The sequence below is a fragment of the Manacus vitellinus genome, unplaced genomic scaffold (genome assembly GCF_001715985.3).
Source record: "Manacus vitellinus isolate BGI_N305 unplaced genomic scaffold, ASM171598v3 scaffold_22_pilon, whole genome shotgun sequence".
Taxonomy (NCBI): domain Eukaryota; kingdom Metazoa; phylum Chordata; class Aves; order Passeriformes; family Pipridae; genus Manacus; species Manacus vitellinus.
Genome location: NW_021939632.1, coordinates 5,284,815 through 5,311,175, shown reverse-complemented (window position 1 = coordinate 5,311,175; position 26,361 = coordinate 5,284,815). Strand labels below are relative to the sequence as shown.

The following is a 26,361-nucleotide window of genomic DNA, read 5'->3' as shown; positions in this document are numbered from 1 at the left end:
CCTGTAATTGTGGGTCCTGTCATTTCCAATGGAAGCTTCACAGTTTACAACTGCAAACTGTGACCGCAGATCCATCACTTAGTTGTCCCATTAATGCGAGCCATGCCTGGGGGCTCCTAGGATGAGCTGCTCGGGTCACAGCACACAGCCTTGGTGGGACACCATTCTGCCAGAGCTGCCACATCCACCACTCACCAGGTCCCTCTAGGGTGCCAGCAAGGGTGGGAGTTCCGGAAATCTTTGTACTTTAAAGTTTTTAGGAGAGTTAACGTTTTAATCCAAGATGTTCAGGAGTCAGTCCTCTAGAGCGAAGGGAGAGAAGTTTGAGCTGGCACAGTACAATAAAACTACCTGCACACACAAAGAAGTTTTCTGGTTTCCCAGACATTTTTTGCCTGATCCCATTAATTCTGGTGAGGTAAACAACCAGTGTGCTCCAGAGTATCTCAGGAGCTGAAAAATTTGCATTTGAAAATTTGCATGTGAAAAATTGCAGATCTGCATTAAAATTAGAAAGGAAAGGAGGAATTAGCAGTGGGTTTTCCCAAGACTAGCCTGAGGCCAGTGCCAGGTAACTGTGCGGGTTCTGTGAAAGCAGGAGTCAGGTGGAGACATGTGAAACAAAACTAGTTAAAACGGGGTGAACAAAAGTATTTGCATTCAGAAACAAAGTATGCCTCTTGGGATACTCATTTGGGAGACCAGCTAAGTCTGAATCATGCAGAACAAATGGTCAAGCTAACAAACTTCAGGAGCTGCTATGTTTCATCAACCTAAGTTTAGAAAACCAGGTTATTTGTGCTTTGGTATCTTGTTTTGTATATCTTTCACAGAACTTATTTCACCATTTTTAATGGAGGTAAAACTGTAGCTGATTTTCAGATGCAACTGGTCAGAATAGAAGAACTTTTTTGGGAGAGAGAGGAATCATGGCTGTTACCCTTCACCAGTGAGAACTGGATGGGCTCTGGCAGACCTGCTATGGCTTATCTGTAACCATTGTGGAAAAGTTCTGGTCAGGACACTGGTTCCAAACCAGCACACAGTGTAAGGGCCAGCTGTGGGAAAGTAAAAAACCACCTTAAATGTATGTTTATCTGTATTATATTGGAAATTTTTAGCTGACTTTTTTCTTATGGTGTGCTAGGTCATGTATAGGATGGACAAATGGGATTTATACCTGGTTAATTTTTGCATCTGATCTATCCTATCATCCTGGAAAGCGCTTTGGACTCAGCTTTATTGTGCAGCCCAAGTTTATGTGGGAAAAATTGCTTTTTGATCCTGATCCTTTTAGGTCTGTGAGAACACCTATCCCTTCACATGGTTGTGCCCTTTGTGCCTGTGACTGCTGTAGTGGCTGTGCTACTGGAGTTAGAAACCCAGGAATTCTTTGTTGCTCGCCGTTTACTTTTGAGCTCTGCCGAACCTTCTGCCGCTTCCTCGTGGAGCTGATTTTGCCTGTTTTGTGAGTGGTGACCAGAATCCGGTTTTGTTTTATGTCCTCTAGGGTTTCTGAGCTGGAAGATGCCTGTCTAAGATGGAAACCTCTGCTTCAACGGCTGTTGGGAAAAAAGAAGGAAAAGGTGCCGTTCTGGAGGGGAATGGCTTTACAGAGACGGGGAAGAAACCCACTCCTTTAGCAGCTGCGGGAGCGGCAGTGGCACAAGGAGGTACTTTATGTTTTCCACAATTTGAAAGCAGCAGGGGTGTTTTTCATTAGACTGTAAGAATTTAATAAGTATAGTGGCATCTGTCTTCCTGTGAACACACTGAGTTTATTGGGGTTCTTGGCCGTCGGGGGTCAGAGGAACGGGAAGCTGTGTCACCGTGCGGCATCAAAACGTCACTGCGCTGAGACCGGTCACCGCCAGTCCCAGAGACCTGGACCAGGGTGAGGGACAGGATGGGTGGTGAGAGGTGGCTGTCAGGGAGTTGGGGCATCCCATCAGTGCTTGCCACCATCTGACTGGTGCTGTGTAGTGGTGGCAGCACAGTGCCCTCCACCTCTCCACGGTGGAGGTAAAGAATGACTGGTGAGGCTGGCTGGTGATGGAGAGCACCCTGTTACCGTGGTCAGGAAGGAGTGTCGTATGCCAGCTGTGATCCTGCTAATGAGCTAAACAGACTACACAGTCTTAGTAATTGCTGCGGGGATTTCATGATTAGGGAGGAATTTGGGAATGTCCAGACCTAATGCAAGAATGTTCACAAAGAAAAACCCCCACTTGTGCCATTCCTGTTAATGTCAGAAACAGCTCGGGTCTTGATTTCTTTTTTTCGTCCATGTTTTAAGCAAGATTTTGGTCTTGCTGCTGTTGGAGTCAACTGGGAAGCTCTTGTGGACACCTATAGGCATGGAGCCATTATTGGTGGGTGTGCAGGGGGGACATGTAGGGATGTTGGTCCTGCCTCCTCTTGCTCACTGTGGCAGGCAAAACACACACCCCTCTTTGGCACATGTATGCTGGTGGATCTCCAAATTGGTGCCAGGGCCCATCATGGTGGCACAGCTGTGGGCAAGGCTGTGCTTGCTGGCAAGACACTGCAACTGCTCTTGCTGAGGACTGGGTGTCCTCTATGGACAGAGTATAAAGAGACAAACTTAGAAGGGGCTGCACCAGTTTGGATGTGAGAAGAGACATCTCAGCTGTGTAAACTTTGCAGGCAGCTTTTTTTTTAACTCTTTAAAATATACGTTATTGCTAACCTGAGTCTACCTCAAAATGAACCTTTCCCCTCCCCTTCCTTCACTGCAGGGTGGTTTTTCATCACCCCAGGAGAACAGAATGACTCTTCTGAGAGCTCTTCTGTTTCTTACCCAGCTCGACTGGAGAGTCTGAGTTTTCTGTTGGCTGAGTTTTGAAGATACTTTCCAACCCAAATTACTTAAATCTGCTTTATCTCTCCTCCTTTTTCATAATCTTTGTGACTCAGTTTTCATTTCCCTATTGACCTGTGAAGATTCAGATGCACAGAATAAGGTAGTAGTGGCTAGATTATAATCTATCAGATTAGTTCCTGTGTTTGATGAATTTTGTTAGCAAAAAGAAAGTTTTTTCTTAAAAAGAACCAGAAAATGTTTTACAGAGTTGTTTGAAGGGAAAGACAGTTTCATGTCGCTGGATGGCTCTGAGGCACCTTCATCACAAGCACTGCACAAAGTGACAGAAAGGAAAGCTTGCCAGGAAGCAGAAATAGGGGAAAGGCAGAGACAGCAGCCTGCAGAAGTGTGCCATCCCCCAGCAGATCCCTGTTGAAGAAGCACAGGCTGTAGGAACTACTGATGCAGCACACTTGAGGTATCATCTCAGTGACTGGCAGACCCAAAGGGTTGATTGGCACCAACACAGTCCAAGCATGTGCTCAAACTCACAACCCATAGATGTGCTGTTTATAAATAAATGCCTTCTCCCCATTTGCCACTTGCCTTGGGAGTGCCTCCACCGAAGAAGCAGTCACCACATTTCCAGAGATCCAGTGGAAATGAGAATGCCCCGAGGTGGTGTCCCCATCAGCTCATGTGGCATCCCTGGAGACCTAATTGGTTTTTAAATGTCCAGTATAACATGTCCTGTTAGCAGTGTCCTCTCACCTTTGGAAAAAAAATTATTTATGGGCTCAGTATTTCTGCTTTTATTATGAGGAAGTGGAGAAGTAAGTTCAGGATTGTTTGAAGATGTCAGGAGAATTATGATGAAAGCATTGTGTAATGAGATGTAAAGAGTGAAATCTATGTCATGCTGTGAAAAGAAATGCTCATAAATGACCCAAAATGGCCAGCAGCGAAGCAGTGTGTGATTGGACATTGGCCCCAGGACTCTGCAGGTAATGCACATACTTTTGTGGTTCGGCACGCTTTCCTTTGAACTCTGATTTGAGACGTAATACCGACTCCTGAAAGAGGGCAGCATGCTTGTGCATGTGCTTGTAAGTAGAAAAAATAATACAAAGTTTTCTTCTAACATGAGTTAACTGCAAGGTATGATTTAGCAGGTGATAACAAAAAGTGTGGGTAGAGATGAGACTGTACTTACGTCGTATTCATGCTAATATAACGTTTGATTCCCTAAACTAGAGCAATTACTCATAACAGGCCAGAAATACACATATTTATGCTCTTATTTTTACAGAAGAAAGCAAGTGAGGCTTGGAGATTAATTAGGAAGTTCAGCTTAAGGAGAGGATCAGTTTTAAAGGGTGGGCCTCTGAGCTCCCCACCCTGCTTTGGGGCCATACAAACAAGTGTTCATTCTCATCCAAGACAAACTCTTGATTTCATTTATTGCAGAAGTTTTACCCTTTGTACTAGCATATGAGAAAGTGGCAGTGAGGCTCAGCTAGCGCTGCAGATCGCCAGGCTGCTCTCAAGAGCCAAACAAATGTAATTCACAACACATTGCTTCTCCTTTATTCTACTGAGTCACACAGATGGAGTGCCAACACAGCATGTTTTGCATGTTTCTCAGATCGTAAGGCTTTTTTTTTCACTTGTAGAAATGATTAGATTCATAAGGTTTTATTTATAATTAAGGTAATTGAAGCAACAAACTGAATATTAGCTAAATAACTGAAGAATACTATTTAGTTATATTATTATTTAGACTACATTATCACAAGGTAATATGTTCCGTCTCCGCTTCTAGTTCCCCTGCTTTGGATATTTGTCCCAAATGTTTCCAGCCTCTAACAAATTAAGGTATGGCTGTAGGAAAAGAGATCGATATGGTTGATGCTGGCAGTGGAGAAGAGTCCTTTTGTACAAACAATCTGCATCCCATATTTCTATTCTTCTGAAGCTGCTGTTTTAGAGATCTTCTGTGACAGTTTTTTATAGTAACTCATTGATCAGATGTTCAGAAATTGGCCTCACAGAAATGACATCAGGGAAATGTCTCCTAATTTTCTATTTTTCCATAAATCATGTTGGCCAAGGAATCAAAGCTCCTCTTTTCTGTTTCAGTAGGGGCACATATGTATGTGTGGCTGAGATGGAAACTATTTATAAATGACAGTATGTAGGAGCTATAGACAAGTCAAATCTGCAGAAGAGGCTCTCAGTTTTGGTGTGTCCACTTCTAGAAGGGCAACTCATAACACTTTGAGTTTAGAGAACCCTTTTGCTGAATACAAAAGTGCACATTACTGCGTAGAGGAGGAGGCTTTGGAACAGAGCACAACATGGGTGAGATTGGGTTGTGTCCTCCAGGCTGGCACTGCAACATCCTCCATACCTGCATGCACAAGGAAACCCCAGACACGTGGCTGGAAGGGAAATTTAAATGAGCCACTCTTTCAAAGGCAGAGATATTTAGGAAGATGGGTTTCTCATCTTGTAATAAAAATTAAATACAAACTCTCCTAAATGCTAACTGCCTGACTTTAACAAGGCCCAGAATGCACCTTTCCCTCTCCACCCCACCCTCTGTATGACACAAACACCAAGTTCCCAAATTGATGGTGTTTATGTTTGAAACATTTTTCTGATGTCTGCTCTGTCAAGACTAATTTTAGCATTTCTAAAGCTGGGTAAAAATACAGCCTCATTACTTTGATGTCAGAGCATAGTTTACTATTAGTATATTCTGGGGTTTATCATTTTAGTCATGTTTAACACGGCTACAGCAGGCATGCACTATTAAATCTGGCTTATTTTACATTCCTGTCCGAAATTATTTATTTGGAACAATTTCCTCTCTATCAAAAGACACGGCTAATGCTGAGTTTTAATGTGTTATTTACACACAAAATAACCTATTTACAACTCAGTATCTGCCGCAGGGAGAATGAATGGGGCAGTGCTCCCTTCATCCTGTTGTATCTGAGTTTAACAATCTGGATTGCTAATAGAACCATTTATCACGGGGTGGTAATTTATTTTATGTTAGCTGCACAGGTCTCCCTGCCTCTGATCTATGGAAATACTTTGTATATAATGAAGTTCAACAAGTCATTTGGTGTAAACACAGGGAAGCCAAGCTTCAGAACTAGTAAGGTTGTTGGTGGTTTTTTTTTTTTTTTTCAGGAGGTAACGACTCTCCTCTTATATTAGGGCTTCAGTTGATGAAATACAGCTCTTTGCCCTGTGTGTGCTGCAAAGGCAGAGCATGGGGCTTTTTTGCAGAGATTGGGATGGAGTTTGGTCACTTGATTTATGGGCTGGCAGGAATGCTCAGTTCTGCAGAAGTAGCACACTCAGCCCTTTCATAGGCAGAGGAGAAGGGCAGGGAGCACCTCCCATCACTCTCCAGAGGTCTTCCATAAGCAAGCCCCAAGTGGCATTGGCAGGGAGTCCTTAAGCAGTTCAGCTTATCTCAGTGCTAGATTATGGGAAGACCATGTAAATGAGGAGGAGGAAATGCCAGCATCCCAGCAGACCTCAGTGCACTGAAAAAATTTATAGTTTGTGTGACCTGAGACACAGATGAATTAGAAGGAGAACAGCCCCTATGAAGTCATCTTCTCTGTCCACCCTGGAAGGGCAGGGATCTTCTCCAAGGAATGTTTTTCACTCAGTTCATGTTTTCCAGGAAAAGGAACATAACCAGTACAAGCACATTCTTAGCTTCCCTGCCTTGCATTGCTTTGCTGTATACAACTTAAAACGCTGAGAGATGTGTTTAACAGAAAAACTGGGATTGGCTCCAGGAGGGAAGGGGGCAAGTGGTTAAAATTGAACAATGGGAAAATTCTGTAATTTAGACTACAAAATTCTCTTGACAACCACTGTCTCTTCTTGTGTGTCTACTGCATATAGTTCAGTGGCCTGCACCTTGGGTAGGGCTTCTGTGCGACGCTGCCACAAGAGCAACAGCAATCAAGAATTGTATTTCTTCTCTGACTGTTTCTGTCCTAAAACTAATTCTGTTGGGTCTTAAAGTGTATTCTTTGCTACCATAGGCCTTCAGAATGGACAGATTGCCTACAGGTCTCTCTTACATACTCACTCGTGCTCCTTTGGGCAACTGGAAGTCTCAGATGCTTAGACTGGTGCAATGCTGAGGCTGTTCCTCAGTCGCAGGATATCAAGGACTGACTGGTTGCCAGCTTTGAATCATGCTGGTGACCTGACACCTACACTTTGGGATCGTTTAGAAGGATCCATGTAGAGATGGATAAAGTTAAAGTCACGCTACACCAGTTTTATTTTCAGAAAGCAGTATTTGGTGTGTGGACATTGCAGAGAGCACTCTGGGAGCAGCAGGTTTATTTCTTCATCTACATGTGGTGGAATTTTGATAATTAAGATTGGCACAAACTGCCACAAAAGCACCTTTTCTTCTGCCTGCCGTTTCTCCTCTATCCATGGTTTGCAATGCTAAGTCTCTCTAGTCCCTCCTTTAAAATAGTCAGCAATACATCTTTGCCAGGTAACCCCTTGCTTTGCTTAAACAAGTGAAAGTTTGACTTGGAGTCTGACTTCTTGGCCGCTTGGGGGTTTCTTTCCTCATGGGGAGACCCCTTTCCTGAACCTGTATAGTGGGTTTCTCTGTGATAGCCAGCCCTGTGGACAAAGGTGCAACTTCAGAGTGGATGACCATTAATGTTTACAGACTTTTTGGATGACATTGTATAGCCCTAACAGATGAAACTAGAATCCGTATCCCCAAGGGATTAGATAATGTAGCAGCTTTATGGTTGGACTTGATGATAATGGTCTTTTTGAACCTAAATGATTCTATGATTTATAGCATCAACCAGTATTCCCTGATTGTGTACAACTCCCCCAAACTATCATACCAAGAGTTCCTATAATTTTAGCCCATTACAGATGCAGAGGTGCTTTGAAGACAGAGTAGTTTTATCTCATCCCTAACCACACTGCAGGCTTGCATGCCAAGTTGGAAAGCTTTTATGATTTTAAAATAGAAAAAGTTATTCTTTACAGGCTGGTTCTGGCACCGGTGATCCCAACCGTTAAGTACCACAGGAAAGACCTTCGTATTTTGTGAGTGTGTTATTATTACCATTAATAATAGCTGTAAGAATAATAGCTTCCACTTTTCTGTTTTGTAAGCTCCAAAAGTTTATTCTGGCAAGTACTGGTATGTCATCTTTTCCATGGACCCAGCTTAGACTTCGTTAAAGTGCCTCTCTGAGTGCCTCTCTCTCCTTTTTAACTGATGCTAAGCTTATATATTGTGGATTGGTCATTTATAATCAAGTAAGAAAATCCGGTAATGATAATGGACTATCTCCTGGACTCTCTCCTCTGCCAGCATGTCCCCATAGTTTGAATTTTTAGTACCTTTGGCAGCTTTTTGCCTGAACATCTGTGAATTTGCACAGGTTTTGTAAATTAATTCTCCCAACACCATCCATTACCATGGCGTTTGAGTCTGCCATATTCATGGAGGACCACGAATGGGACTTGTTTCATCTGAAGTTGGCTGTCTAAATGTCAGGTGTTGAGTTTGGGATCCATTTGCATTAGGGTGGAGTAAATCACATTGTGGAGATGCCCGCTTTATTCCCTTGAGGATTTCATGCCTGATTTAATGTTAGATGGAAAAATCCTAAACTTGCCAAAAATTGCAGAGTGAGGTTAAAGCAAGGAACCAAGGTGGGACTAGATTAATGCTTTAAAGCCTTTCATTCATGTTCATCAGTCCATAGACTGATGAGCAGTCTGAAAGCCCTGACTATCAGCTCTGAACTTAAATCTCACCCCATGGCTTCTCAGGTCGGAGGCAACCTCAACACCCAAGCGTGAACACAGCCAGGGGAGCTGCTTCCCAGAGCTGCTCCAGCTTTACACCAGCACTGACAAAACTGTTGTTTAACAGCCTGTTCAGAGAGACGGGAAATTTAAAATCCCCACTAAAAAGACAAGGGGAAAAAACCTAGTAAATTCTAAAGGCTACCAAAAGCTCCTAAAAATAACCCAAGTGGAGGAAGGCTATTAATGCAAAAGTAAATAATTGTGTTAAGGGAAGCAACTAGAGAGGCCAATTGTGTAAATCACTTTAAGGGGAACAAGCCTTAGATAAAATCCATTCTTTTATCACAAAAATTAAGTCTACCTTTTGATGCTAAATAATTGATAGGGTTTGACAGAGCGTTCCATGGCTGCCTACACAGAGCAGTGGGACTGCTCCCAAGGTCAGACGAGTGGCAGAGAAAAATGTTCCTAGAAATACTGTGCATCCAATACCAGCACCAAGAAACAGGACATATACTCCTAGCACTACCTAAGAGTTTCTGCATGGCCTTGAGAAGACATCCATATACCTTGGAGTGAAAGGAGGACTTGGCATTGTTCATCACCTCATTAAACTGCCCCTCATGAAACCAGGTGGTCTGTTTTCATGGTTTCATGTGGTGATGAGTGAGGTGCAGAGGCCTGGGAGAACACAGCCTGTTCCGCTGCATTTATTGTGTTTTTTAATTAGAAAAGATGAATTGAGCTGTCTGGTGGCTTCTGGGAGCCTAGGTCCTGTGGGGGGTTCTCTTGCTTTGGTCAGCCTGACCACTGCTGGAACATTTCAGCCTCTCTCTGCACATGAACATCCTGACAAGACAGGGAGATGTCATTGCCCTCGTTCTGCAGGCAGGGAGCACAGAGGATTTTTTCCAAGGCCAAAGGGGCTTAAATGGGTTGAGCTGTTTCAGTGGGATGTCGAGAACTGGTGATCTCTGCAACTTAGGAAGTTCATGTGTGGTGTACATCGGACATCCGCGGTAGTACAGAGGTCTTAGCCCAGGTTCCTTGGTTCACCGTATCCACTATCAAGTCCTTCCTCTCTCAATGATACGCCATGTAATCATGGTCAAATGACTGAAATTCTCATGCCCATCTGCCAAACGGAGGCGTTGTTTCTTTCCCTAGAGGAGAGCTGAACACAAGTTGTCTATGCATCATGCAGAGCTTTTGAGAACATCACGATGCAGCAGTCAGTTTCATTCCTTTTGATTGCATAAGGGTATGAAAACGTTCAGTAGCACGAACACGATATTACTGAATTTAAACTAGTGTAGCCGTGCCTTTGTCCAGAGCCTAGCACAGTGGGCTCGTAATTAGGGGCTACAATTTTTTCCAGAACCAAGTGGGACATAAATTGCAGAAACTTTACATTCTGAAATAAATCAATATCCTGTGAATTCTGCGTGGGGGCTATCTTTGACAGGATCTTAATTGTAAAAACAGAGAATAAAACCTCAGCCAAAACTGTAAGTTTAGCTTTTGAAGAAATGACAGGGATACAGTATTTTCTTGCAAACTTCTTTAGGACTGTGGTAAACTTGATTTTACATGTGTTAGAAAATGACCTATACTGGGTGTTATACAACTCCCATCATGATGTTGGGTTGAAATCGTGGAAACCTTGCTGGAAAGAACTGAGTGAAGCTTTGGTCACATAGGCTGACTGAGTTCAAAATGAAAATAAATAAAAAAAACATCAAATGTGATCCCACGTGAACACAAGAAAGGTTCCACACAAACTTGTCTGAAATCAATTCTACCTTTTCTATAGTTTGTTAGAGAGCTCAATGGGGTTTTTCTCCTCTTTTTTTCTACACCTCCTTCCTTCTCCTGGAATCCCACATCTTTTTAAGACCATTCCATTGAAAATGCTTCCAATTGTAAGTAAATTATAAATAAGGACAGGAGTATTTTAAGCAAAATATTTATATTTACTGCCACCAATATCTGATTTTTAAAATACAGCAACATTTGCAGGGATTGAATGGTACCATTTTGGCCAGAAAGCTGTTCTTTTCTGTTCTCTTACAGTGATCAGCTCCTGACTCTGACAGATTTTCAGAAAAAATCACAGCTTGCAACAGATGCATCCTTAAGTAAACAGTTAAAGTAGATGTTTTGATGACTTCAGTTGTATTGATATAAAAGATCAGTGTCTGACATTCCTTAAAACTATCCAACAGAGAAGGTATCTTCCTGTAAGCCCCTGGCCCTGTGTGTGCTGCTTCAACAACAGTTTAATCGTTTAAAGAAGGTGGAGATACTTCTGCACCTAATTAGATGCTCTGAGCCTAGAGAGAGTGGTAAGGGCTCAGCACCCTTGACCCTGGGGCCAGAGCATTGGGTAATGTTTAAATTTTTTCCAAGTGAAATTTTTGTTCCATTTGTGAGGTGGAAAAATTATCTTTCTTGCCCAGTTTTTCTGCCTGAGACTCACCTTGGTTTGTGGCTGCTCTTTGTGATGGGGGAACTAAGCAGCATCCTCTCCTGTGTCCTGGCTGGCATGAATATCCATGTCCTGTGTGAATGCATGCAAAGTACCTTCTTCGTCAGGCTAGAGGGTAAGCTAAACCTGTTCATGTCATTTTGCAGGTACAGCTGGTGATGTTCTTTCTGAGGCATTTACAGCTACACTATAAAGTAAAAAGAGAGAAACACTGAGGTGAGGACTTTAGGCATTGGTTTGCACATCCCATTTTAATGAGAGGAATTATTATGTGTTGTGGGAAGCTGATCCGACTCCCAGAGGCTGCTTGTGTGAAGATACCCAATTTTTTGGTGGCTCCCTACAGTGAGGGCACAGCACTGAGCCTGGAGAAAATTAGTTTCAGTTCCTGATGAAGTCCCAAACTTCCTTCATGATTTTGGGAAAGCTGTTTGACTTCCCTTTACTCCCTCATTTATATAATGAACCTGGGTTGTTCTTTGGGCCTCCAGGCCCATCCATCAGCATCTGGTTAGCATGTTTATGGCATCAGTCACACTGAAACACTTAAGGGGTCAGACTGTGTGGAGATTGCCATTCCCCGCTCCCCACTGCCTACAAGAGGGTACTGCTGCCCTGGGCCCTGTCTTACAAGGGTTACCATGTTCATATGTCTTAGGTGTCAACTTGCTGTTGTCAAGGGTGGGACAATAAAGCAGATTTGCAGGGTTGGGGAAGATAAGGTTAAGTTCTTACGGTGGAGGTATTTTCAATACCTATAGTGGAGAGACTGTTTGGGGATAAAGATAGTGACTGTATCCCAAATGGCCATGCTGTGCTCTGGAGTAATAAAGTTTTTCCAGGTCCAGTTACCTGCAACTCAGCTGGAGAACATCATGTTAATAGCTGTGCAAATATTTTGTATCAAAACAAGAGAAAATTAATTTTCTCAGTTTAAAACAGTTTCCTGCATACATAATCTATGGGTGAGCTCCAAGTACCGGGATGGAGTTTTGGACACACCTGGATGAATTTGCAGAAACCATGGTGAGCTTCATGGTTTCACCATGATCCAAGCAATAGACACCCGATAGACAGTCATAGGCACTTATATTCACACAGACAAGCAACAGACAGTGGTCTTAGCAAAGTCCTATGTAATTAGACTCTCAGGAAAGGTGTTATTCTGGGTGCCAAGTGATGGAAGGAGAATAAAATCACTGTCCTGAGGTGACAGCTTGAGAGAGAAATTTAGTTTCCTCTTTCCTTTCCATTAGCCTACTGAACACATGCACTCTCTAATGCTGTAATCAGCTGCAGAGGAGCTGCCAGTACTGTTGCATGGTGCAGTTTTTTCCCTTTGAAAACTCCAGAGGAACTTTTGTGTGCTATTACAGAGACGTCCTTAAAACATCTTTACTGTAGGGTCCTGTATTTCAGCTGCTGCAGCAGTGACTCTTAAAATAAGTGTGAGATGACTGAATGTGTGAAAAACATTTGCATCGCTTTTTCTGAGTTCTGTGCATTCTGCATCACTTCTGCAAGAAAGCTAAAAGGGTTGAGAGTTTTGCAAATTTTTGTGCTGCTTTTAATTCTGCTCAGAACAATGTCTTAGCAGATGAAATAAGATCCAAGGCAATCTTTTGGTCACATAATCACTGACACTTGAAAGAGACTGGATTTATATGTAGTTACTAAAAAATATATAGCAAAATTAAAGTCTCAGACACTGAGTTCATGTGCATTGGCCATTGTAAAGATAAGTAACGGCTGTTATAAGAACACTTAAATGGTTACCTTTGGGACATAAAAGGGATCTTTGAAGACAGTAAGTCTTAATACAGAAATGTTTACTCATAAAAAATACATTTGGAATGGGGGAGGGGAACACATTTCCTATTAATGTGGGTTTTACCTTTTATGGCAGGTTGTAGCAGGTCTTTAACCTCTGTAGCACTTGAGAGAGGATAGAAATGAGCTTCTCTAAGTATCAACCCGAAGGGCCTTTCCTGCCTGTATCTGCAATGTCTCTTGGAAAGATGGTTTTAGTTTATTCTTCCTTTCTGTGACCCAAATGAAAAACTGTTCTTTTCCAACTTCAAAACCTTCCAACAGTTAAGTCCTGAGGGCAAAATAGAAATGTCCTCCTAAATTTGCTTCACTTAACCTTGTTTTTTGAGGTATGGGACTGATGGCCCAAACCATGCTCAGATATAGTGGGCATTTGAGGGCAATGTCAGCTGAATAAGGTACAAGAACAGAAGAGGGAATTGGCCTTTGAATGCCATGTTTATAGATGCCACAAAGAAGGAATGATGTTTCTCTTACAAAGGGTGCGGGTGTGCCCAGCATTCCAAATCTGCCTCTGAGTGTAGATGAAGTGGGTGATGGCTCATGTCACCTTTGAGTTTTCTGGTAACAGTTCTGCAAGTAATTTTGAAATTCTTTTTCTAGGCAATTATTATGCTCCTGAGTGAGGCAAGAGAATATCAACAGTATTTGATCAGTGTAAATCCATAACTAGGGAGGATGTGATTTCTGTTTCAAAGTTTTGCAAAATTATTGCTTGGTGGGGTAGAATGCAAGGTGCCAGTGGTCTCAGAGTAGTAGAGAGAAGCTGAGAGTCCTTTATGGAAACTATGTCAGATTATGGTCAAAACAGTTTACTCAGATACAACAGTTCACAGAGCAGCAGAAGTAGCCTGGACCATTTGGGCAGGAGGAAGGCTGGGTTGTGCAGGGGGATTGGAAGGCCTTTGACCTGCTGCTGTCCAGAGACATGAGGAACAGGAATGTAACAGCAGGGTTTGAACCAAAAGACATCATTTTGTGGGATCTTCAAGAGGAGAACTTGGTAGCAAAGGGAAAAGTTAGGAAGTGTTATGCACTTTTAGAAGCATAAAAAACCCCTGGCCTGGTGCAGAAAAAGACAAGGTAGAGAAGCCAGAAAAAAGTACATGTTGTTGTGAAGATAAGGTTATCAAGGTGAGACAACTGGATTTCTGATGAACCTTTTCTCTAAACCCATGGCCCAGTGCAAAATTAGCTCTTCATTAGCTCTTTACATGCCAGTGAAGGGCAGAACTATTGGTGGGCTTTGTTATTCTTATTCCAAAACATGATGCTCATCCAGGCAGTAATCCTTTAGGTAAGTAACAGAAATTAGGTTTTGAGTCACATACTGACCTGTCTTTGTAGTTAGTACAGCATGTTCTGGTCACGTAATGAGACAGAAGACAGATTAAATGAAAGACAGACAGGATTTTCATTCAGGAAATTGGTATGGTAATGACAGATATGGGGTCTTGGCATGTTTCAGATAGGCTTCATCTAGCCTCTTCAGGTAGGAGATACAAGCACTGCTCTCACTTATATTCACCCAGTCAAGCATGAGGAGGTAACAAGTTCTCCGGGGAGGCTGGTATTTAATATCTGCCAGATGCCTGCTGGAGAATACTAATACAGATCCCAGATTTAGTGTGCCCTGGGAATGCAGATGGTTGGTAGCAACATGCCTGGCCCGACAGCCACATCTCCCTTAGCTCCATGGCAAAGCTGCCTGGATTTTCATCCCCTGCTATTTGGATTGTAAAAGTGATGGCTTGGTCAAAGAAACCTTTTACTGATTTCCTTGGGAGGAGGGTTAGCAGACAAGAGAGGGAACGATGCTGGTGTTTTGGTCAGGGTATCACACTGGTGGATAAGGGGAGCAACAACATGGATTGCACTGGATGTCACTTGGACCATTCTCTTGGGCAGGACAAGCCAAGTGCTGTGATGCAGCGAGTGCCATGGGCAAAGTTTGTGCTTGAGGAGAAGCTTCATCCGGCTCCTGCAGTGTGTGCATTCCCCTCCAAAGCAAGGGGAGAGGCGGGGTGGCAGTCCTTGTGGAGATCCCGCAGCTTGTCCTCAGGCTGAAGCAGGAAAAGAACTCCTAAGAGTTTTGCTTTCTTACCAAATAAAGGGAAGAAAAAAAAACCCAAACCCCTGTGAGGCTCCATATAAATCAGGGCAATAAAACTGCCTGTGGTCACGATCAAATTATACGGTCTAAATCTATATAAAAGAACTGGAGCAGGTTCAGTCCAGCACTGATGTCCTTCTTGCTGTAAACAGTGAACAAGGGGTGAGGAGGAAGACGGAGGGCAGGCGCTGGGCTCCCAGCACCAACACAGCAGGGAAACAATTTGCTGAGGTGGTTGAAGTACGTGTTTTCAGAATCTGTTTGTGTCCATAAGGGTTTAAGAAAAGGATGTCATCTGCTTACTCGGTAACTTGTGTGTGGCCTACGAGTGGTTTCAGATACTTGGCCAAAACCAAATAATCTCTCCTTTTAGGAAATTTGAAAAGTATGTGTGCATCCCAAAAAAGAACAGAGATTTGCTCTGATGTCCCATGCTCCTGCCACAATGCCTTGTGTAATTGTGGCACTGTGTGTTGTCGAGGTGCGTAGAGAGAAATATTGCTGAGCCTTCTCTGCTAGAAACAGAGACGAGATATTATGATTTGGGCTTTCATGAGACTCTAAGTTAATAGATTATTTTTAATGGGAGAAAAGGATACCAGGGTATGTCGTATATCTTCAGAATTCAGCTGAATGCTGCAAAAATGCCCGTATTAGGACATGGTACTTACTAGAAGTGAAATAACAGAACTAGTGAGCTTTCACATTATGAATAACTTGGAGATGAAGTTGAAATTTTTGATGGTGTAGGAGTTTTTTAAACTGAAGGCTTTGGCTTCTTTTCTGAGTACCCTGGTCACGCTGACAAGTTTATAAATCTCTGTGGTATTTGACTAATATCCCAGGGATCTGCACTGTCCTACTCAAAAGTGGTAGCTACCTTCAGTATTAATTAAGGGCTGTAATAGGGAAGAGCAGAGGGAGCCAGAGGGGTCTTTCAAGTCCAGCAGCCGCTGCTTTTGGAGGAAATGAGCAGAGACTGTACATGCGCAGCCTGAAAACCAGCGGGCCTCCCCACGACTGCACAGCAGCTGTACAGGGCCACCAGAAGGTGTGAAGGACTCATGGACTTGGGGAGAGAAGCATTAAATCTCCTGGGACAAGGCAGGGGAGAAAGCGGGTAAGCTAAAAGCAGTAGCAGGTTTAGGCACAATCCATTGAAGACCACTGCAGGCTTAGATGAAGGAAATGGCACCAAGAAATTTGATAACCTGTTATATTTATGTAGCACATTTCATCCTCAAAGCATTTTGTGAACTTAATGATGTGCAAACTATGCACACACGTATCCTTTCATCTGCCAACCACTGTAGCTGCCTTCAGTGTGAAGCTGATGATGACTGCTTTGCCATCACAGCAGTATAGGACAGCAAGTGGAAAATGCCTGAAGTGCAGGCAGATTTAGGGAGGCAAAACTTAACCTTTGGGCAAGACAAAGGGATTGAGAACAGTTGCACTGGTAAAGTGCACGGATGGCAATATCTTCTGTGAGTACAGTCAGTCAGTGATTAATCTCTTAGAGATCCCAACAGATAGAGCTCTCTTTAGGGAAAGCTGGAAAATCCACCTTAGCTGTCTGGAGATCTGGTACTAGCTTTCTTTAGTGCCACTTGGCAGTCTCCCACCTCAAAAAGTACTTGCTGACTCTGACTCACATGAGCTACTTTTCCACCTGAGGTCCATTGGGATCAAATAACAAAGTTCTATGGGTGGCATTGTGATGTCGTCCATTTCTTAAATTTTTCCACTTAATGGCATTCTTGTCTCAAAGGAAGGGTGTTTATTTTTAAAAAGGGTCAATAAGTGAGAACTAGAGATCCTGGGCGATGCAAAAGTTAATAGCATTTCAAAGTTGTCATGAAAGAAAAAAAGAAAGCCACAGCAGCACCTTTGCCCCTGTTACCATCCCAAGGAAGTTCTGCATTTTCAGGCATGATAGTTTTCAATGTCACCCGCCCTATAAGAGTTTTGGTGTGCTGTCTAATCCCCCAACTTAATGAGTTCTGCAGGGATGCACCATGATAACTAAAGATCATTTACCTGAATTGCTTTTTAATTTCTGGAATGGGAAGCTGCTTGTGCAGCAGGATAATTACATTATAATTTACAGCAATCCAAAATCAATAAATTTAGTCATATTGGGATAGAGAAGGAGGATGAAAAATTCCACCACCGTTAAATTATTTCACACTCTATACTTGATGTTCCAAGAACTCAATAATAAACTTTGGGGGTTGGGAGAGACGATTGGAGAATTACTGGCTTAGTGAGGCTGGTCAGTAAATCAGCTTTGTCCGGTGATTTCTGTAGTGAAATAACACATGGTGTGTTTGCAGAAGAGGGCAAATACAGCAGATAATGTCCTCTTTCTGATTTATTTTAATTCCAGAGTATTGAAGGAGAGAAAATGCTTTGTGCTCTCTGGCCCCCTATTCCAGTGGGGAAAAGCTGATGAACCATCGCCAGCTGCAAGGTAAACCTAGGCATCTACCTGAGCTTTGCTCCCTGCCTGAATGTGACCGTTGGAGTTGAATAATTATTGGGATGAGCCACTAAGGGAGCTAGTGGGGTTTCAAGCTCTTGATGTCCTCATCAAGATGAGACTGGAAGCTTTTCTCCAAGTTAGCATTTTTGCCATGATAAACCATTTAGCTTATTGCTGGGAGAAGTTAATGTAAGCCCATGAATTTGTCTTGTAAGGAGAATGGGCAATGTGGCGTGTTTCCTGAGCTTCCCTGTCCAGGAAGGACCACACAAGGGATGGTTTTTATCTTCTGGAGAGTGTTCAAAACTCAGCAGTGCTCTGGCTGCTGGAAATACTAAGGGAGGAGGGATGACCTTGCAAAGAGAAGGTTGGTCTCAGGACATTTACACCTGCTGCCAGCACCTCTTTGTTTCAAGCCAAGCCCTGGTAACACCAGAGCTAATGTAGCCTGTACTTGGGCCTCCAAATCACCATCATCCACAGTGCTCCATGTTTTCAGAGGTCCACCCAGGAGTCAGGTTCGGTTATGGCCGGTGGGAGGAATGGCAAATAGACACAGCTAGCCCAGACACACCCCTGCTTGAAGTAAGAGAAATATTATTTGAGCAGACAGTTCAAAGGAGTTCAGTTGGACTCATGGAGATTGGAGCTGTGGTTTTGGTTTGGTGGGGTTTTTTTCTATTTTCTTTCAAAGAAAGCTTCCTGGTTGTATTAAATCCCGCCCGTGTCTTCACTGAGGTATGGTCTGCTGAATTCATCTCACAGGAAGATGTATTAGGTGTTTCTGGACTTCCTTGGCTCAAGCTGACTCAATTTTTATTTTTCCTGTGAAACCACAGAAAAGCTGTCGATGCTGCACCCAAAAAAGGATGTTGTATGAAAAGGAAATCACTTTGTCTCTTGCATTTGAGGAGGATTATGATCTGGCATGACCTCATTATGGGTTAGGCGAGGATATTTCTGGAAATACTAATTAAATACTTTTTCCATCCCTTGTGCCCTTGTAGCAAGTGCAGACTTTATAACAAGAAAAAGGGGGAAAAAAAAACTGTCTGCAAGGAATTTTTTCAAGTTCTTTCTCCAGTCAAATGAAGGAAGTACAGTTACAGTCATGGTAGCAATGTTAGAAGCTATTAAACAAAGTTTTCTTAGTTGTGATGAACTAGGGGAAAATAATTATCTGAAATTAGAGAGTAAAGCTGGGATTCTCCAGATGCTTTTGTCTATGCCTGACTTCAGGAGTCTGAATAATTCTTGTAATTTCAGCAAGATCACTGTAGATTGCTGAAAACATCCTTCTTTCTACAGGTTTTTTTTTTTGCTTTAATTATTTCCCCACATTCAGGTTCAGTGAGCACAAGCACTAGTCCACAGCCCCACAAACCATCCCGTTGGCAACAGCTGGTGGTGAGCTGTGGCACGAGCTGTAAATCTGTTACATTGGCACAGCCAGGGAAGAAATTACATGGTACCACATCCTAATGGATATTCTCCTGTTATTTCTTATGATGGTGTTCTCCTTCATTTAGAGGTAAGCCTCTAAATGGCTTACCCATTTTTCTCTAAGAGACATGCCCTCAACTTGCAGCATTTCAGTGAGTTTTAGCAGCTCCAGATCCTGCCCTGACTGTCTGAGCTGTTTCCTATTGAGATCAGTGGGAGTCTTCCACTCAACTTCAATGGAAGTTGGACTTGGCCACTGACAAAATGTCTTTTAAAATTGCCTTCAGCAAATAAGCTTGTAAATGTTAGCACTAAAATAGCAACGTGCAGGCCCAAATACGTCTGTATTGAAAACACATGCTGTCAGATAAAAATGTGTTCTTACAAAACCTTCAGACATCATCATCACGTGGAGGCTGTAAAGGTTTGGGGGTTTTTTTAATTGTATATTTAGCACTTTGGTTCTCTAACCTGTCGTGTGGCACTTTACATAGGGTTGAGTCTAACGAGGCAAACACCAGACTTCTCTGAAAGAGCAGTCGGTGGCTTTTGTTTCCGGTTATTGTTCTAAATCCAGAAATGTGGTTCTTCTTTTTCTTGTGAATATGAGATTTTGTCCAAATTGCAATATTCCACTGGTATTTAACAATATCCAGTCCTGCATTTTGTTTGAAGTCTGGTTGCCCCCATGGATATGAAACAGGATGGCTGTATTGTAGCCAAATGAGTGAAATGGACATTTCCTCATGGTAACTTCAGGAATTGCTTCTTGAGCTGCAAGTAGCCAGCTTTACATTGAAACATCACAAATGGAGAGAAGATGTGGGGGAATTGCCCACATTTTTACACTTTTTCTCCCTTTGTCCTTCACAGTGTTTAAGGTAAATGAAAGCTGTGGTTAGGGTGGCTTGGGGCAGCTGATGAGTGGACCATGGCTTGTCTGTCATCAGCATTCTCAAGTGCTGTACTTGAGAGAGTGATGGTTAAGGCAGATGGAACTGGGTGATGGCTTAAATGCCTGTTGTAAATTGTCAAGTCCCAGGAGTGGATTGATAACAGATAACTTGATTCAAGACAAAGCAGGGGCAGCTGTGGAAATAGTAATTCCATCAGCCATCCCAAGTCCTGCTGCCTCTGCCTGCCAGAGAGCCAGTGACACCTGACCTTTGGCAGAGGGAATTCAAAAGATTTTATCAGGGCTCATCTGAGATGACTTGTATAACCATCTCCATCCTCCAGATTCATGTCAGTTTGAAAAGTCCTCCCAGCCACACAGGTGATGGAAACTCTGTTGTTTCCATTATTTCTAGATTTCTTATCAGAAGTAAGTCTTTCCAGGGGTCAAAATCAAAGCTCTTCCTATAGAGTCTATTAAAATGAATTGACTGCCTCAAACAGAGACATTTTTGGCAGGGTAGACCGTCTGGGGGAGCTAATGGAAGCTGGAGCTCAACAGATAAAACATTAAGGTGGGCTGGAGTTTGCCAAGACAAGCACTTGGACTTTTTCAGACCATGTACTTGCCTCCCATGGGATATACTCATATCAGACCTTGATGGTCCCTGTGTTTAGTGGCAGAAGCACGTTTTTGGTGCTGTTGGTTTGGTGTGACCCCCTTTCCTCTTGTGGGAGAACTGTTCAAAGAAAATCTTGTGTTAGTCAGAAGATTTTGTGTTATTTTGTGTTGGCACTTGTGTTATCTCAAAGAGGCCTCTCCAGCATCATCTGCGTCAACAAAGTACTCCAGTGGAGAGCACAGTTTATACCAGCAGAAGGTCTCCTCCAGCTCAAACCCATTCCCCAACCCAGCACAGACTACACAGGAAAATTATATTTTCCTACTCCCTTCATTTTTTTTTTTACTTTTTTGGGGGGATTGTTTGTGGTTTGGGTGGTTTTTTTTTTTGGTTGGTTTGGCTTTTGTTTTGTTTTGGGCCAGTGCATCTGTCTGTGCTCAGGACTTTAGGAGGGTAGAGCAGGGTATGGAGGAAAGGTACTAGAACCCATCCCCCTGCAAGGGAGCTGAAGACACTTGCAGTGCTTTGCAAATTTTATGCTGAGTGACCAGTCCAACCCATCATCTTAGGGGGAAGAAGCATGCAGAGATATCTACACAGAGATCTGTGCATGACACGACATTTTTGGCTTTGCAAGAGAAGGGGCCCCATTCTTCCGTTTAGCATAGGAGGCTTTTGAAAAGCTCTGACCTTCTTCCTCTCCAACTCCTGAGCTGAAGTAGGGCTATTCCTTTGGGTAAGTGCACTTGTAGGATAAAGGTGCAGATGGTTCAGGTCCTAGTCAATGCTGTTGCAACGTGCTGTGAGACTAAAGCACAGCTTGGCACAGCCACTGAGCTCAAGCCGATTATGCGAAAAAGTAACACATGAGCAAATTCAGGGTGAGGCAGAAGAACAGTATGGGATTTAAAAATCTCAGCCCTGTTATTAATTTCTCTGGAAAAGGTGAATTAATGATTCTACTTTTAATTCATTAGTATTTAGGCTAAGAATATGTTGGCTCTGAAAGAAAATTATAAAGTAAAGGGGAAGCTGTAATAAAATCTCCCTCCTCCTCCTCTTAAAAAAATGTTTTGCACAAAGACAATTCACTGATTAGAAATGAAAGTTGTAGTCCCGTGGGGCCAGGTTGGAATTACTGCATACCACTTGTCTTTGAAATCAAGGCCTCCAACCTTCTTAATGTCCAGGTGGGGAATTCCGGTGGCTTTACTCTAATCCAGGCAAATCTGAAATCCAACCCTGTTGGGAGGAAACAATGTGGGAAACAGATTCATCTTGATCTCGGCTTTGTGCCTTGGAAAACGATTAAGACCAACTGTTAAGCAGCTCCCGATAGAGTTCACAAACCTGCCGGCCTCTGTGTGACACAGATTTCTCAGTTCAGGCTTTACCCCTTAAAATAACAGATGGAACTGATCCGGTTAAGCTACAAAGTGGGTTTCCGTTATTCTCCAGTTGTTAAAATATTATTTCTGTAATTGCAAATGATTTTTAATCTGATTGCTTTGCTGCAATTAATTTTTTTAACTTTCTATTGTTACTTTAAAAAATCAAACCCAAACAATTTAGTGCTGCTGACAGGCAGCCACGCTGACTTATGTGAGAGTGATGTCCTGAGACACTAAATCCCGTGCAGCGTTGCGGAGGTCACACACATGGTCCTATCAAACTCACGCAGTGGGGTTCCTTCTATGCCCTTTTTCCTATCCCAATCTCAGTCAGGATAACTGGTTTTATAGCAGCTTTTGAGGATTTCAAAGTGATTTAGAAAATCAAGTCCTTTGAGGTAGAAAAGTATTCATGTTCAGCACATAAATAGAAGGGGGAAGCAGAAAAGCTGCTCTTTGTTAAAGCTTATTTTGGCAAATTCATGAAGAAAACCAAGGACTCGCAAGTCCATTTAGTGATACAGTTGTTAAGAAAATGTCCTCCAGGGAACTTTCTTCCCTAAGATTTCAGACCTGGTGAAGGCTGGAAGAACATCCTGGCCTTGCAGAAAATGAACCTTAGAAAGTGTCGAGGTCTTTATTCTCCTGTAACACTGGTTAAGGGAGGGTTGTAAGAAAATAATAACTAAACAGTAATGTAATCTTTGTTGTTTTTCTTATATTAATTGCATGTGGTTACAATCAACACCCATGGGTAGCAAAATTTGTTGCTAGTTTGATCCTTGGGTAATTTTGCAAGTAGTTACTAGCAGATTTATAAAGTTTGGCACCAGGCTGTGCTGTTTAAGGGTGGGATTTCAAAAGCTTCCAGTGGAATTCGGAGCACAGATCCCTCCATTTCTTCCCTGCAGATAGACATTTTATTCTTTATAGGGGATTTATCATTATTGCAGTTTTGCCAAGAATTTATCAGCAAATTTTGTTTAACACCATTCCTCAGCATTCCGTTACTTAAAAGACATGGACAGTTCATTCTTCTCCCTTCCTTTTTAGGCAGCCTGTCCAATAGGTGATTTTTAAAAATGTGATTGAATATGCAGTATCGTGCACCTCTTTTACACTATGTCAAGGATAAAGGGATTGATTCTGCTTTTTTTTCTCTATTGGAAATATTTCACTAAAACCCTCTGTGTGTGCATGTGCGTGTGTGTGTGTGCGTGTGCATGTGCTGGCCACCCACCCCGCTCCATCCTGTAGGCATAAAGGTTGTCTATTGCTAGGACCAGTAGGAGCTAACAAACCAGAATAATAGAATCTTAGAATCAGTAACCAGTCAAGGAATGGTTTGGGTTGAAAGGGACCTTAAAGATGATCTAGTTCCAAGCCCTCTGCCACATGCAGAGACACGTTCCACTAGACCAGGTTGCTCAAAGCCCTGTCCAACCTGGCCTTGAACACTTCAAGGGATGGGGCAGCCACCACTTCTCTGAAAGTCCCTTTCAGCCTTAAAATTGAGGCAGAAAGTTTTGTCACTTTATCATGGGGGAGCGTTTCTCTCATTGGTGGGTTTCCTCGAGGTCAGGTTTGTTTTCCTCTTTACCAGCCCCATTTTCTCCAAAGGTTGCCCCATTTCACCCTTTGGAGGCTGCCCAGACACCACACATTTCAGCTGAAACTGGAGCTTTCTGGTTTGCATGATGGCTTGAGGAGTCATTTGCAGACCCATTCCCAGTGCCCAGCAGGGATGAGCAGGGTAAAGCCTCACACTGATCTGGTTTAGGGTGGGGGCCGGGCTGCAGGGGGCCCTGACCCCCCTTGCTTCTCATCTGCAGGGCTCCAAGCCCCACCGTCACCAAATAGCATCCCTACTCCTGTAAGCATCAATGCTCTGCTTTCAGTGCACTTTGCTGTGGTCCCTGCAGAGTTCAGTGATATTTAAGCATGTCCTTGAAGTTGCATTTGAGTGCAAAAGTTGGGCTGAATGGGGAAGTCAGTGTAAAAAATAAACACTCTACAGTTGTGAGTGATTTTGCTCTTCACCTTTGCAATTTTGTGGAGTTGCTTGCAGTTAAGAATGGGTATTTCCTTCTTCTTACATGCTGGGAATGCAGTAAAAAACTGAAGAGCATAAAAGGGAGCTCTGTTAGCACCAAGCCAGAAGCCCGGTCATATAGTTGAGGAGAAATTGGAAAGAGCTGGAGAAAAATTCACATCTGTAACAGAGTAGGTTTTCATGTAGCAATATACATATTTAATTTATGCTTGCAGCGACAGCAGTTGTATGTGCAAAAGCAGGCGTGCAATTACATGTCCACTTCTGCTTGGGATTCCAGGACTTAAGAAAGAAGCGATTATGATCATGGATGAGTTATACTGTAACGGCTCTTCGTGTTGTATAAGGAGCATCTGTGTGCCATATTATGCACATGCAAAACTATTTTTATTATATTAATTTGATTTCCATGGGAGATTGCATAGTAACCATTTGCGTTTAATGGCTGCATAGAAATTAGTCTTGCAAAGAGTTCACTGTTTATGTACATGGCTCTTGATAAGGCAGAAGGTATCGAGATGGTTGGCATTTACGCACTTAGAGCTAGTATTTGTACAGTGAGAAATCCAGTTGGCTTGCCCCAGAGGTGTTGCCTCCTGAGATTTTCATTGTAATTACAAGCATGCAACTTACCAATTATTCTATTCAGGTACGTTTCTTAATGAATAACAAATTTGTTTTGATAAGAGCTGGTCCTCTGTTCACTGATTATGAGAGAATGATTGGAGAAGATCAGCTGTGAAGGAACTTTTGCAGTTGCCAGTGTGAGATCACTGCTTCTCTTTATTTATTTGTTTATCTGTTTTGAACAGTCATTTCCTCTTAGACTTCTTGCCATGATAAAACTCACTTTTCACAGATTGTAATTTCCTGCTTTTCCTGGTTCTTCTAAGGCTTAGGAAACTATGGTTCAGCAGTTCAACCTGCTATATTGAGCTACCTCCTTAAAAAAAGAGATGCACAAGACCTTGCCTCAGAGGCAGTGGAGTATTTAAACTTCTCCCTTTCCCAGATTCATCCTTTAACTTTGTCATTTACTGTCAATGGTATTATCCATTCAGATGCACTCAGGTCTTTTATGACTTCTCCTGAAGTCTTGTCCACACTAATTTCTTATGACAAAAGGTTCTCCTGAAGAACCACTTGTTAAAATCCCTTAGTTTGCTAGTAGTAGTGAGTGGAGTGTTACAACTGACCATCTCGATTTCCAGTGGAGACTTCAGACAGTGTTGCATCTGAACAACCACCTTTGCTTCTGACTGTTTTTTCTGAGGCATACAGTTACCGGTTTTGAGATTGCCTCTGACACAACTAGAAATTTTTTAATTTAAAAAAAAAACTTGGGAGGAGGGTGCATGGATGATCAGCTCTTCATGGTTTTCATTCTTTGCAACACAATAGCGGGATAAAGAAATTACATGGGGAGAGATGGATTCTAAATAATTATGTTGATTCAGTACACAGAGATATGCCAAGCCTTGCCACAGAGGTACTGCTGCTCTGTTTTATGTGGCTTTTACATGTTATAGAGGGAGCCCCAAGAACACCATAACAGGCTTTCAGAGTCTTCCAAGGGCCATATCCTACCAGTCCCCTTCCCCAAGAAGTGATCAAGGGGAAAGATGAGAACAGAAGGCTGCTGAGGACTGCAGAGAAAATTCATGTACCTTAACAGATTTTTTGGTAAAGAGTTTAAGGTTATTTTTGAGACTGGTAAATTGGATGTTCTTCTCTGAGTTTTGTTAACAGAATATTTTAACTGTAGGGGTAGTCCAGTGTTGATATCTATCTCCTTTGTGGGGCTTTTCCCATGCTTTTTCAGGCTCTGGGTTTAATAATAGTAATGTTCTTCTCATATATTTTAGATAATGGTCATCATATTTTCTTGTCTCCTTTGAGACACTGTGAAAATTAATTAGCTAGTGTTTATAAAGGAGGACACTCAGATCCTGTTACTCTGACTAATTACTCTCTGAATACCTGTATTGATTTATAGCAGGAGTGCTCCCAGGATGGGATGATGTTTTGCAGGGAGAAGAGCATCTGTGTCTGGCCAGAAATGCCTGGGGTGACATGCTCCTGATTACCCAGCCAGCTCTGACAAGTATATTGACAAATGCCTGATACTTAAATATGTCACCTTACCTTCTCCAGGCTCTGCAGGGTGCATTTATTGCAACTATTATCTCCATGGTTTGTTAGACCAAATAAAACATGGCTTGAGGGGGAAGTCCCCACATTTCAGGGCCTGAACATTGGGGAAGGCAGTATCTACTGTAGGCTAATATATTTTTGAGTGCGTGTGTTTGGGTGCATAGATAATGTTTGTACATGTCAGATCAGGAGAAACGTATCTCAGTATGGTTTGTTTTTTTCCTG

At 42.6% G+C, this 26,361-nt stretch overlaps 1 protein-coding gene across 1 annotated transcript in view; it reads left to right on the top strand.

Annotated features, from left to right (window-relative positions):
* Positions 1 to 1,510: 1,510 nt before the first annotated feature.
* The window catches only part of GLI2 (GLI family zinc finger 2), a 141,098-nt gene continuing 116,247 nt past the window's right edge, over positions 1,511 to 26,361 (top strand). The window contains exon 1 of the mRNA XM_018072724.2: positions 1,511 to 1,673. Within this exon, the coding sequence (XP_017928213.1) occupies positions 1,541 to 1,673 (133 nt within the window). The 5' untranslated portion in view covers positions 1,511 to 1,540. The remainder of the gene's footprint in view (positions 1,674 to 26,361) is intronic.